At 42.9% G+C, this 14,323-nt stretch overlaps 1 protein-coding gene across 1 annotated transcript in view; it reads left to right on the forward strand.

The window, feature by feature from the left end:
• LOC142575286 (carboxypeptidase D-like) overlaps window positions 1-14,323 on the forward strand; it is a 52,384-nt gene that overhangs the window by 31,144 nt on the left and 6,917 nt on the right. Inside the window, exons 17-24 of the mRNA XM_075684520.1 lie at window positions 1,815-1,995; window positions 4,868-5,066; window positions 6,316-6,445; window positions 8,506-8,721; window positions 9,221-9,285; window positions 9,484-9,615; window positions 10,591-10,776; window positions 13,867-13,969. Coding sequence (XP_075540635.1) covers window positions 1,815-1,995; window positions 4,868-5,066; window positions 6,316-6,445; window positions 8,506-8,721; window positions 9,221-9,285; window positions 9,484-9,615; window positions 10,591-10,776; window positions 13,867-13,969 — 1,212 coding nt within the window. The remainder of the gene's footprint in view (window positions 1-1,814; window positions 1,996-4,867; window positions 5,067-6,315; window positions 6,446-8,505; window positions 8,722-9,220; window positions 9,286-9,483; window positions 9,616-10,590; window positions 10,777-13,866; window positions 13,970-14,323) is intronic.

Below are 14,323 nucleotides of genomic sequence, written 5' to 3' on the forward strand. Positions count from 1 at the left end.
CGTGGCTTGTTTCTTGATCTCCATGGCGATCTCCGCCACTGGAGATCGCCAACGCAGTTAACGCGGTGACGTTCTTGTCAACTCTATACGGAGACAACGTCACTCTTGCGCAAAGCCAAGCAAATCTGATCACCTCTAAGCATTGTACAAGGAAGGGCGTTATTAGAGATATTTTTAAATCACTTTAAGCCTCATAATTTTTAGGGGGGTGAACGAGTTTTTCGGATTGTTCGATTTTTTGGACTATTTTCTGTCCCCTCGAGGTCCGTAAAATCGGTCGGCGACTGTATTGAAATACCTTCAAGGCCCGTAGGGCATTACAAAAGTGAGTTTGGCAACATGTACAGAAATAACAGGAAATACGAATGTTATGAACAAAAGACATATACATTTTAACATATGCATTCAATGCATGAGTAAAAATACATTGCAGCGTACCTATTCATGTCACACAGTTTGCATACTCCAACTTGGAGCAAACAAATGTGTTATATAGTAATAGTCTTAGCTTTGATGGGATCACAGGCAAGTTTGGTTTGATATAACCAAAGGCTCGATTAGTATTGTTTATGATGTAATTAATGTGCGTTTCGCAAGAAAGATTAGAGGTGAACACCAAGGTACTTGTAACTGCTTACTTTTTCTAGAAGAGACCCTTCTATGCAGTGGTGCGCTATGACGCGAGTCTTTACAATTACCACAACTACTCAAGGACATGCACACAAAACAGTTGCCTTTGAGTGATGTACTGTGATCTTCATGTTCGAGCACAGTTTAACAGCCCTTTTAACAATTTCTAAAAAGAGTGCTTCATCTCTCAAAACATGCAGCACTGGTGGTGGTGTTGAAAGTAAGTGAAATCTTCATTTCAGCCCATGTGTAGTCTCTCTGTAACCGCTAAAAATAATTAGTTGCTGTTTTGTCATTTGTGTATGAGATCGTGTTCAGAGCTATTCGAAATTTACTGATAAATCTAACCCTAGCTGGTGTAGAGTAGCTAGCATGCTGTGGTATGTGCATGAAATTCTACCGCATGAACATTGGCATGATGCTGCGCGAAATGAGCACGCTTGTTACGTGTTTTGATATCATAGGTTTCAAAGACATGGTGTAGCAAGAACCATTGCCTAAAATGGGTGTGCCGTCTTCCTGAACGAGTTGATATTTCAGAAAAGTCACAGCATCGAGCTGCTCTGTCAGTTTGCAGTTTTGTAGCTGTGTAGAAGGTAGCATTTTTAAATGTGAACTGTTGCATTAAACTGTTTATTTCACTTGGAAGTTGCAATTACTTTTTTACCTTTTACTACTGGCACTCATACATTACATGTGATCAATGAAGATTACATACTAAAACTTTCAGCTTTCGTGCAACACTTCTGACTGCCTTTCTTAGCGATATCATCATAGAAAATGGCTTGATTGAAATGGCCTGTATGCAACATATTAAAAACAGGTTTTTGATTACAGTTCAACTGCACTTTGTTGTAATTGTGATAAAGCATGAGTCATCAGCATATTGAGCACTGTGTTTCCCACATTTGAAAAGAGTGTTCTGTTAATTAGCTTCTCTGCTAAGCCAAAACTTAGTGTTTCTTGCAAATATATCCCAGTGGTCCTCTTTGTTTTGTATTTGTAGTCATTTTCTGCTCACCTAACTGTGCGATAAGCCTAGTTTGTGATCGTGATTCACAACGCTTGCTACTTCGTTCCTCAGCTTGCTTGCTCTGGGTAGTTGCCTGTTGCCGTGGCATGAGCTGATCTCAAAGCGTGCTTGCTTGGCACATCGTTCTGATTGACGCCTCTCTCCTTTGCAGCGTCTGCAAGTGAATTTGAGATGAGGGTGGAGCGGGTGACGGTGTTGTCGGGCGAGGGGACCAGCCTCGTGCTGGTACTTGAGCCAGACACATACGAGCGCAAGTACCACAGCTACGCTGAGGCCCTGCAGCTGCTCAGATACATTGCCCACAAGTATCCCAATACCACCTACCTCTACAGGCAAGTGGATTCTAAAAGAACATTGAAACTACGCGCATGCCAACAGTGTGTGACAGCTAGAGGCCATATAGCACTGTCAGGGTGGTAGTTCTAATGAAATAATAAAGCCAGCCTAATTTGAAATTTAATGCAGGAAAGTCATTGTGCTACGTGTAACATTTGGTGGGAAAGTTTGTCCTTTAATAGAAGTGTGAATTCAGCAAGTTGCTATTGATTCATGTCGAAAAATTTAGCACAAAGACAGACAATGATGTAGGGAAGAGAATCATAGCACGCACCTTGTGTTTGTCTCTGCTTGTGCTAAGTTTTTCAACACTAGTAATTCTTTGTAGAAAGCTTTAGGGGAAATCGGTTTTCATGATGAAGTCAAATTTATTAACAGCAGCTTGTATTCAAAATATTCAATGAAATAGCTTGGTGGCTTGATGGTAATGTGTGAGATGGGGAACAATTACCAGAAAATGAATTGGTGTCTCTTTTGAACATAAAGCGGTTTGAGACAGTTTTGCTGCAGCTTTCTCAATCTAGAGTTGTATATTGAAACCAAACTGTTGTCTCTGAATTTGAGCAAAAATTGCAGCAAGAACCATTTTAATACTGAGACACCTTTTGTACAGTCATAGCCACTCAGCCACGGATCCAGGTTTTCTTCAAGGGGGAGGTCTGACTTTGGAATGGTGATTGATGATGATCAGCTCTTTACATGCTGGCTGGTTTTAACACCGGAGCTGTTTAAGCTTTAGTTCCACCATGGAGCGTTACCAGAAAACTCGGCCCAGCTGTGTTCCGCCTCGCATTTCCTAGCAACCACATGCGAGAACACTGTGACACGTAACCTCCTTGCACCCCACGTGCGTAGGGTGGAGTCGTGACGTCATAGGCGAGTAAAAGCTCGGAACAGCCGTCGTGGTGATACACCTCACGCCTCCTCTACTCCGTGCATACGTGCTGTTGCCACGGGAAGACCGAAGAAAGTCCGGACGCCCAAAGAAGAAGCGGCTTACCAGGAAGAGCGTCGTATTGCCAAGCGAGAAGCGATGTGTCGCTGCTGAGCTTATCCGGAACACCGTGCCGAAACTGCGGCTGAGAAGAGGCGACACCGAGTCGAGGATTCCTAGTTTCAGTCTAGGCAATGCAAGAGTCGGAGCCTGAATGCTTGACATCGCCGAGAAAGCGATCCCGGCCTGCAGCTTCTAGAAAACTTCCTGCCTGCCGAGACAAGCAAAACCTAGCATAACCTTGCAAAACCTGCAAGCAACCTAGGCAAGCCACGTAAAATCTAGGTGATCACAAGCTTCGCTGTTAACTTCAGCCTTGCACCACTAGTGCAAGCTGTGCATGTTTTCTTCAATAATCATTGAACCTTTATTATTTCTCCAGAGCAAAAAGAACAGTAACAGCTGGGAAGAGGGACTTCATGAATTTTTCATGTGCAGTATGCTGTACACACACAGTACAGACAAATGTTAAGGAGTGTGAAGGGGGTTAGGAAGCCTGGACGACCCCTGGATCCGTACATGCAGCCACTTGATAACAAAGTACCTACTGCGGCATACTGTGTTGCAGCTAGTGCATGATTAGCCCTAGCTGAATCTATGCCACTGTTCCTGTCTCAGTGTGTACCTTGGAACTTGTCTGAAATGGAAGCAGAAAGGAAAGCAAGGAGGCAATGTTATTGATGACGGTAGCTATATGGGCCTTGTTGGTACGACATATTCTACTTTGTTGTAGTGCAAGCTGAACGACAGGGCCACAGAAAGACACATTTGACAATCACACAGCATTTATGTTCAACAACAGATTTATTTCCATTTCTCGTGGATACTTATACCCTCAAAACATCATACGACACGTGTGCATAGCTCGGTAAACATGAACAGAAAACTAGAAACCACACGCAGGCACTTTTTCGCCACACTGATTGTTAGACAGGTATATGTTCAATGTGAACAAAGATAATCAAGCTCTTTTGTAGACAATGAAATTGATTGCTTGCTGATGCATGCATCACCAGACGTTGATATGTTTCTACGTTTCTATGTTTTTACCAGATGCGTGAAATATTTGAGGTCATGGCTTCAATTTGTGGAAGACATTAATATTCTCATTCTATTTCTATCTCTCACTCTTGAAATGCGTCACTGAGTGCAACACAAAGCGCATTAGTTCATCAAAGAAGTCAAGGGGCACTTAGTTATCCCTATGTGGATGAAAGCGAAAGCATTGCGACCACTGCGCGATGGTTAGAGATTATGCCACAACGCAAGGTCGTGGGTTTGATTCCCACCAAAAGTAGAGGGTTCGACTTCCAGCATAGGTTGTGGGTTTGAGTGCCCCTAATTAACTCTACCTTATTTCACTGTGCCTCTAATTTGCCTTAATTAATACCAATGTTAGTGGGTCGAAGTGCCTTAATTAACTATTTTAATTAACTTCGACTTGATTCACACCAAGAGTCATGGGTCCGACTCCCATCAAAGGTCATGGGTTTGAGCACCTTAAATAACTCTACCTTAATTGACTGTGCCATCATTAAATTTACCTTAATTAGCACAAAAGGTCATGGGTATGAGTGCCCTAATTAACTGTGCCTTAACACCAAAGGTTGTGGGTTCAACCCCCGCCAAAGGTTGTAGATTCAAGTGTCTTAATTCTATATTAATTAACTGTGTCTTAATTACATTTGCCTTAATTAACACCGAAGGTCATGGGTGTGACTTCCGCCAAAAGACAAGGGTTCGTAGCCTTTTTGTACCATCGGATAGTCAAGCCGCCAATGGTAGATTTTCCGCCTCTTGGGCCATTTAATACGAGCTTTTGCATTGAAAATTGCATGATCGAGTAGTGTTTGAACATGTGCCATTGCCTGCAGCCTGGGCAGCAGTGCAGGCGGGCGGGACCTGCCTGCCCTGGTGCTGGGCGCTACCCCCCGGGTGCACCGGCCAGGCGTCCCCGAGATCCGGCTGCAGGCTGGCCTGGCCGGGGGCTTCCAGCTGGCTGCCACCGAGATGCTCCTCCACTTGGCCCACACACTGGCCACCCGCTACAAGCACAACAGCCTCATCACGCAGGTATGCACTGCCTCCTGACAGAGTGCAGGAGCAGACCATCAAGGTCCCTGCATCCCAAGAATGTAGTGGCATCCATTGAGGAATGATACCTTCTCCATTCCCACTGCTTTCCTGTCAAAAATATATTTTTTTTTATGAATAAGATAGGGGCACACTTCTTTTTCTATTAGCTTTTCTGTTGAGCACTGTGTCTCTGTGCCACTGTCGGCTCGTAATATAGGGGCACCTGTCAGCTTGTATGGTTCCATTGTTGACAGGTCAAGTGTGGACGAAACGAAAACAAGAGGATTGCTTTTGAGATCAGAAAGGAGATAGGACATGTCACTGCTTTATGTACAGGAGTTGTGGGGTCAGCTGTTATGTTCTTGTGAATGTTGCGTCAAAATTATGTGTAGAAGACAAGAACTGGACTATGAAAAATGGGATGAGGAGCAGTTATCTTACTTAACTCTTTTCACCTGTCCTTGTTCTTTTGTGGATATATTTGTGGTGTACTTTTTCATATTTTCTGATGCAATATTTAAATTTCACATTGCAAACTATAAAATGCCTATAAAATTCATATTAAATCCATATAAAATGCTCTAATAGAAATTTTTAGCATGAACAAAGTGGTAATACATGCAAAATATTTTTGAAAAGTTTAGATAAATATGCAGGCCACTGTACACATGTCAACAACTATACATCCTGAACCTACGGTACTGTAGTGAAATATAGTTACTTAACGGTCATAATTGTGGTTCCCTTTTAAAGGCCAGATTGAGAGAACACAACAGCTAGCAGAGTTAAGTTCAAGCAGCATAAGTGCGATAACATGAGGGTAGAACAGAATTGATGTGGACATCTCGTTCATCAAATGATCCGATTGCACCACTCTTTGCTGTCCACCAACATTAAATATGGCCTTTGCCACCGTGTTCTCCAAAGTTTCCCCACGGTTTACTTCAGTGCAGCACCAAAAAGAATAGGCTACTGATTGGTGAATAAGGCTGTAAATAATTTTCTGATTTCTTTTGTGATTTTCCATTTTGTGCTTGTGCACTAGAATGTCTGATTAAAGTCACATAATTTTTCGGCTTCTAATAGTGGTAGCCAAGGGTAACAAAAGAACAATTCTTTCTTTGCCAACAGAGTCAGTAATTATGGGATCTGAGTAAGTAGGCAGGACATGCAAATAATGTAGATATGTAATAAGAATGACAGCTGTGTTTGGAAGTAATGCCTGTTTGCTCTCATTTCATTGCAGATTATGGCTTCTGCTAGAATTCATATTGCCCCAATACTTGATCCTGATGGCGTCACCAACTCATCTATTGGAAAATGTGATGCAAATGAATCCACCCCTAGTGGCAGTAATTTGTTCTATATGTTTGGTGGTAAGTCAATTGTTACCAAATAAGTCCTCATATTCACGTGTCTCTGTTTCCAGAACTGAAGTAAAAGAATTTTATAGTGAAGCAAAAATAGATGCAAGGGTAATAATGAGGCATGTAAGAGTAAAAGAGCTGAGCAACACTTCATGTAGCAAGCTTGGTGCTGGTAAACTTGATGCTTTTCAGCTAGTGGAGTATATAGTACAGTCGACTCTCATTACAGCGGACCCTGATAATCAGACAAAGAACTTCCGGCTTATCCGAAGTCCGTAATATCTGAGACGCCTCACTTTCGAAACTTTCGCCGCGATGTCTAACAACATTATGGGAAAGAGTGAGTGACGAACGTCCAAAGTAAAAAACACGAAAAGTCACAGTTTCGCCCAAAGGTGAAGCATCAATTGAGATAGCAAATTAAGCAAGGCAAGTGCTGTAGCAGCAACGAGCTAATTAATCTTCGTGCTGTCTCTTGCTTTAATGGGAACTAAACGTCGAAAGCATAGCATATATGAAGCTGCTGGCACTTGGTGCACTTAGTCCACATTGCAGATCGCTTTGAAGATGGGGCCCATGCGGGCACGCACTTTGTTCACGTCGGAGATCGCTTTCAAGATATGGTGCCCGCGCGGGCGCGTACTTTGTCAACATCACAGACTGCTTAAAAGATATGGCGCCTGCGTGGCCGCACCATTAACAGCAGCCACCGGAGCAGCAGCCACTTTCTTTCCCTCGCCTACCCCCTGTGCCTTACATGTGAAAGAGGGCGCACTTCCGCCCTGCTTTGCTCCCTCCCTCACGCGGAAGATATTGAGCCGTGATTGCCGGCTGACCCTCGCAAGTCAGTTGCCAAACCGTGTCGACATGGCAAAAGTCCGTTTTATGCGCCCAATTTTGACAAAAATTGCTGCTAATTTTGTCCGCTGTAGCCGATAGCCCGTTGTAGCGCAGTCCGTTAAAAGCAAACTTAGTTGCATTAATAAAATAGATAGAACAAACTAAGGCTGAAATATGGTCCATTATATCCAAAAGTCTGTTGTACGCGGGTCCATTGTAACGAGCGTAGACTATTTTTGGGGGAATGAGAATATATGTTTGTCTTTTCTAAAAGCTGTTTTTTCTCGTTTGCTGCATCTGTTAATGCCAGCAGCTAAAACCTGCAACACAGTAGGCTCTGAAGTAGCATGCTAAAGGAACATCAAAGTTAGCAAGAAATCAGGTTGTTCTGACAGCTTAATTTTTTATTTTTGAACCATTACTGTATTTCTTTGACAAGGATGGTTTGTTAGTGGAGAAATGAAGGCTGAGCACCTCCATTTGAGTTCCTTGCTCTGACTACAGCGTGATGATGTCAATGTGATGTAAAAAATTTAGCAGTGTCTTCACATGCTACTGGTGTTTGGTCTAGTTTTACTCAGGAAAAGTCTACAAAAGATGCCATCTAGAGTTTTCATTTATCTTGTAATGCAATGTAATAACTTCTTAAATAAACAGTTAGCCAGGAATTGTAACTGTCTCTGATGAGACCAGGAGCTGGTGCTGCAAAATTAAAGGCAGCCACCTGTCTCTTGTTTTATTGTGTTGCTTTCTGGGATGCTGAACATCCTTTGTCAGTAGATATACATATTTGGTCCACAGAAACATAGTCTTCGATTTCAGCTGACAGTAATATTTTCTTTTGGCATTCTTTTTAGCTTAAACTGAAAGCTTGAGTATATTAAGCATGTGCGTGCACTGGAGACAGTCCAATGCAGTTTCTCTATTACTAGTGCCACAGTACCTTTGTCAACAAAGAATCCATGTGGTTTCTTGGTGTACTGCTTACTGTTATGTATTTCTTTATTTGTATTTCAGTTTTCTGAGTTACTCTACAAGTATGTTGAATATTGTGAAATGCAGTTTTAGTAACGCTTTGGGGGCGATCCCCCCCACACACACATTTGTTTTTTCAGTTGTATTTCTTATTTTATTTGTGGGGCAGGAATTCCTTGGCACCTTTATGAAAACATTTAATTCAACAGGCAAGGCAGCAAAATTCAAATCTTAATTTTCTGTTTTCATTCTAGGGCGTAGTTCACGTCCGGAGGTTCAAGCTGTGCAACAGTGGACACAACGATACCACTTTGTCACTTCGCTCAACGTGTTGACTGGCGGCTTGGCACTAGCACTGCCCAAAAGTGCTGGTGCCATCGACACGGCAGTGCTCAAAAAACTGGCCAAGACTTATGCATACCACAATGATGACATGCTTAATGGGGCCTTTGCCTGTGGGAAAAGGAGCTGTGAGTGTACCAAAATGTTTGCTATAACTTTTGTCTAGCCTAGTATGACTTCAGCACTAGAAATCTGCGAAGGTATAGCAATCAGCTAAGTGTCTCAATATATGGTCAATCTTTTTTCAGAAAACAAGAGATTATGATTCTGTCCAGGTTTTATTCTTTCTGTCGATCTTTGGTTGGAAATCACACCACTGTGTTACCATTATTGCTAAAATCTGTCACTTCCTACAAGAGATGATAAGGAAGGAATGAAATCGTAGTTAAAGAATCAATATATTGTCGTAATTCATTATTAATGTTTTTAGGTTACAAAAGACAGTTAGTTCGAAGGCTTCAGAAAGTTGCTGCATATTTACCTCACTTGCACGAAGATTGTTCATTGTTGATTTTATTCTTATCTTGTTGCACTGAATTTCATGAGCTGAGTGTTTAAGTCATTGCTTTCTTCCACGTGTGTGGTCTGGCTGCAGCGATTGTTGTGAACATGCACTCACACTTGCAGACAATTCATCTGATGGAATTTTGACCGAGTCAGCTGACCTAGGACACCTGAATGGTTCTGTTATGGTGAGTAGGCATCAAATGCATCACTGTATTGCCTTAACACAACATATTATCAGGACTTAATAAGAGCTCTACATTTCCTTTACTTCTTTCTAGTGCTTTTGATATGAGAATAATGTCTTCATAGCCCTTGTAGGCAAGAAAGCATTGCACCAGCTGTTCTGCATTTATCGTTGGTAACTTCACATTATTTCCTTGTAGGACATCAGCTACAGAGAGACTGGAACCTATGAGACAGCAGCCTTCATTTCCTGCTGTCCAGCACCCAACATTAGCGAGTTCTCTGCTCTCTGGGTTCAGAACAAGCAGTCGATACTCAACTACCTGCTCCAGGTCAGCAACTAGGTTCTACAATTGGCAGATCAACTTATGAATGTGCCTTGCACATAAACTTTGTTAGAACTATTAATATAGCTGAATCAATGCTAGAAATTCAGACTAAAATGCCACATTTTGTATTTTACTATACTTGATTTCATTGTATGACATTGATGTGCCAGCATTTCCTAAATATACATTAAACATGACACCCTTTCTTTTTTACATGTAGATGATCCTTTTTATGTAAGTATTATGCTCACTGGTGAATGCAGAAGCATAAAAGAGAAGTGTTCTAGTTCATACAAATGTGAATGTTCCATTCCAGCCCATTTAATATTATGTGCTCAATCAAGATAATTGCATCAGAGCAGGTGAAACTGTAATGCTCTGGAACCCATGAACCGAAGGCAATTTTAAATGTTACTGGTGCATTTCTACCATTATGATCAGTGCCATAAATGGTATTGTTCAATTCAAAACAGTTTGACCCCAGAAAGGACAAGGAAATTTTCAATGGCAGGTCTCTGTCAGTGTTGTAGAACGGTCAGGATCTGTTGCAGATACCCTAATCAAAGAACTGTTGCTTTGAAAAAAAAAAAAAAAGCTTTTAAATGAATTGTCAGTTTAGATGGCAGTTTAGATGTCATGTGAAAGTCATGCTCTGTTTTTGTTTTCTTCTAGTATATATGCTATTCTGTCCCCAAGTACTGTACTAAGCAAGCTGTCACCTTTTCCTTTTTCCTTCTTCCTCTGTTTTCTTTTCTTTTTGGTCTTAGGTAATTTGTGTGCTGCTGAATTGTGATGCATTTTAGCTTGCAGGTAAATGTTTTCCACCTGTTGTGTCACTCCAGTGATGAAAAAGGTGCTACCAAAGTAGCAATACCGTCTCCTGCCTTGCATCTTCTTATATGTCCATATTCCTTGACAGCGCATTGGCAGAGGGTAAAGGGAAATGTTCTTGTTGCTCTTCTGACTTCTTGGTTGCAGGCCACGCAAGGGCTGGTAGGTTACGTGCGTACCAAGAGCCGCGATCCCATTTCTGGCGCCAACATTAGCATTGAAGGCCAGCCACTGCATAGGCCAAGTACCAAGCTAGGCGAGTTCTGGGTTCCACTGGGAGAGGGAAGCTACCAGGTGGTGATCACTGCCCCCGACTTCTACACCATGACCAAGGCAAGGGCATTCTGGGTGCTTCACATCTGCCTATATCCCTGCGTTTAGAGATGTTTCGTCATCACCGAATATGGTGCCCTCTTTTTTTCTAATGAGCACGAGTATGAACACCTCACATATGGCTGGAATTCAATGCATAAGCCGTTTTTGGTGTTCTCCTTGCCCCAACCCCTACCCTTTTTTTTTCACCTTTGGTTGAGTCACTTCATGGGTGGTATACGACAGAGGAGTTCAGGTGTTGCTGATGCTGATGAATAATTAATCTGTTTAGTTTGCGTGCACCATCTGAACCTGTTCACGAGGTGCTGCACCCTGCCATTAATTTTAGTGGTACAGTGATAGTACCCTCTAAACTACACTGTTCATTTCAAAACATGAAAGGAAAGGTGCAGGGTGGTTTCACAAATTTTCTGCACCTTCCAAGCTGATGGTGCCATCTTACTGTGGGTGTGCAGGTGCGAAACAGCAGCGCAGCAAACGATGCAGCACGCAGGCGTGGGCGCTGTTGAAACCCCACTTACGCACGCCTGCTGTGTCTATGCAACGTAGCATGTGTTTACACCTCGGCAGCCAACCATACTTGTGGTTCGGAGCCTCTCAAACTGATGCAGACAGTGCACTTTATGCCAACAAAACAGAATGCCTGCACCACATCTGCGATTCGGCATTCATTCTGAGCGTTGCATTGTGACTGCACCACTGAAGCTGAGCTGCACAATTTCTAAAATTCCTGTGCCTTGCCATGAACTAGTTAACAGTGGTGTAGGCAAATTGAATGGACCTAATGCCAAGGATGCTGGTACAGCAGCCTTTCAATTCAGCCTCGAGGTGCAGGCCATGTTGGCTGATTGGCCCTTTGCTTACTTAATCCTAAGCCTGATGTGTGCAGCAGCTCTTTCATTACAGAGCAAGCTCTCAATCTTTGTTCTCTGTGCATTTTTCTGAAATTTTAATGGTGGTGTGCTGTGAGCATATTCACTTGCAGTTATCACCGTATGGATAATTGAAGAAAGCTGACGTGTGCTAGTCTGCTGTGTTAGAACACTCCATAGTATAAATTGGCCTCGAGCTCCACCACTGGAAAAGCTGGCGCCACTGTCGGCGTGACATGCTATTAGGGATCACGTGGACATAGCGGCCGCGTCGGCTGCTTCGGGAGCGCCGAAGCGAGCTGAAAAGGAAAGTTTGAGTTCCCTCGTACGCTGCGGTCCTCTTCTTATTGGCGGGATTTTCCTGCTTCGAATGTCTCCTTTACAACGATTGAAAGCACTAGAATAGGTAGTGGCTGCCTTTGAAGGTGCGCAACCTGGTAGGCTGCTGCTCGGTGCCGCAGTGCCGGACGTACGCAACGGAGCCCGGTGTCAGCCTTATTCATACGTAGCCGCAGGACAAGAAGCTGCGTGAAGCTTGGCTTGCAAAACATAAAACCGGCAAACAGTCATCGGCTACAACTCCGGGTATGCAGCAAGCACAGACGCGAGGAAGATTTCTGCTTCGGCGCTGGCTCTGCAATGTTCGAAAAACGCGCACTGAGACGCTCGCCCGAGTCCGCTGCCCGACTAATGTCATGACGGTTTGGTCTATGAACTTGTCGATGCTATTGGTACTGGCAAGTTCACTGGAGTGGATAGGGAGCGGTAAGAAGCAAAAAAAAAAAAAAAAAAGAAAAAACCGTATGGCATATGGTCATGTTTGTGTTATGAATTAATGCACTGGATTACAAAAAAGGAAGCAGTGGGAAATCGCACGCTGAGAACACCGATAAACATATAGTGCGACGCAACTCGAGAAATAATATTGAAACGTCCAAGAATTTAGAAAAAAAAAGAAGATTGAATCGTCGCGACGTCCGGCACATCAGACCCCGTAGGCGTCGAAGTCTCTACAATGAAATTATATTTGAATAGCTCTGATAGCACCCACGCAACGTTGGTTGCTTGTATACTGTCAAATGCTCATATTATGCAGCCTAAAGCTCATGGCACGGTGCGAAAACGCGCATGCGGTGAAAGCGAAACAGTGCGCGGACACAGACGCGCAGTCGGTCGCTGCGAAGTTGTGCGATCGCTGCATTGAGGCTTCATTCTATTACGCTCCATTTAGATATACAAACATTATAAGAACATATTTCACATAGTTTGGTCTCGGCGTTTGCCTACCTTTCACGCAAGAAGCCGGTTCGGGAGACTAAAACGCGGCGACCGCGCACAGTGGCGTCCGCTGTACATATTCGGTAAAGAGATACGTCTGTAAATGATTCTGTGCTTTCAGTTTGCCCAAGGTTATTATTTAGACAGTAAAAAACTTCCCTTGTTTCGAAAGTACTTACAGAAATTTCCGGGAGAGCACCCGGGTGGTGTTTTCAGTGAGCGCTGACAGCAAAACCTATGAGGAGCGCGCCACGTGATCCCTCATACTACGCCAGTGAGGCGCTTCCGATAGATGGCGACTCTGTAACTCCTCGCCGCCAATAGTGATCTCAGTGAAGATTCAAAACGCCAGGGGCAATTCTGGCTGTGTAGAAACAGCTTTCACAGATCCTCCACAAACACCTTCTGTGAATATTATATATTACTTCACTGAGTGTTGTCTGTAAGGTGTAATAGACTACAAATGGACCACCTTGTCAGCACATGTAGAGGCTCTTTGTGCTGCTGTGGCACTACCACTGAATTTAATCAGCACAGTAAAAGGTGAAGAGTAGAGGAATTTAGAAAGAGAGATATGGAGATAATTAGCAGTTTTCAAGGTACTCATGTACTCTCTATATTACATACAGTTGAACTAGTATGATGCCATGGACCCTGTAGCTCTTATTGTATGATCACCAGATGAAGGAGGACCGAGGGGCTTGGTTTTCTGTTAGACACAATCGCATGAAGCAAACAGTTAATAGAGTAAAGCAAAGCATAGGGGAGAGTAGCAGTGGTAGATGGGGGGGAGGGGGAGGTAGATGTAGATGTAAATGTGATAACGTTTAGGAAAATGAAAGTGGACCAAAAAAAAACGGCTTTCTCCAGTGAAAGGTTTATGCAAGAACTATGAATGCATCACAATGCAGAACCCTTCTTCTTGCTTTATGCTTTACAGATTGTGGAAGTTTATGCTGATCGTAGCACAACGGTTGAGTTCCTCCTGCAAGAGAACATTGTGATAGCTGGCCTACCAAAACATGTATTTGTTGTTCTTACAGGTGAGTAAGAGTTCCTGCATGTTATGTTTTTCTGCTTGCTAAAGAATACTAATTTCCTTAGTTACATTATTCCAGATAAGGATTAGTTTCTGTGTGTAATTAGTCTCTCATCCAAACTGTTGTTTACTGGTAACGGAGCTCTATGTTAAAGCATACATAGTTTTAACGAGATACAAGTTTGAGCTATTTGGTACAACTTAATCAAAATTAACAGCATGATGACAGACTTAGACAGTGCTGTTCATGGTCTCTTTCAATTCCGAATTCTCTTTTTTCCCTGTCAGTTTTAACACATTACCAGAGGATGGCATTTGGCCCAACTCTATAGTGGCGTAGAACAAGCAGAGAAAAAGA

Source organism: Dermacentor variabilis, chromosome 3 (assembly GCF_050947875.1).
Source record: "Dermacentor variabilis isolate Ectoservices chromosome 3, ASM5094787v1, whole genome shotgun sequence".
NCBI lineage: Eukaryota > Metazoa > Arthropoda > Arachnida > Ixodida > Ixodidae > Dermacentor > Dermacentor variabilis.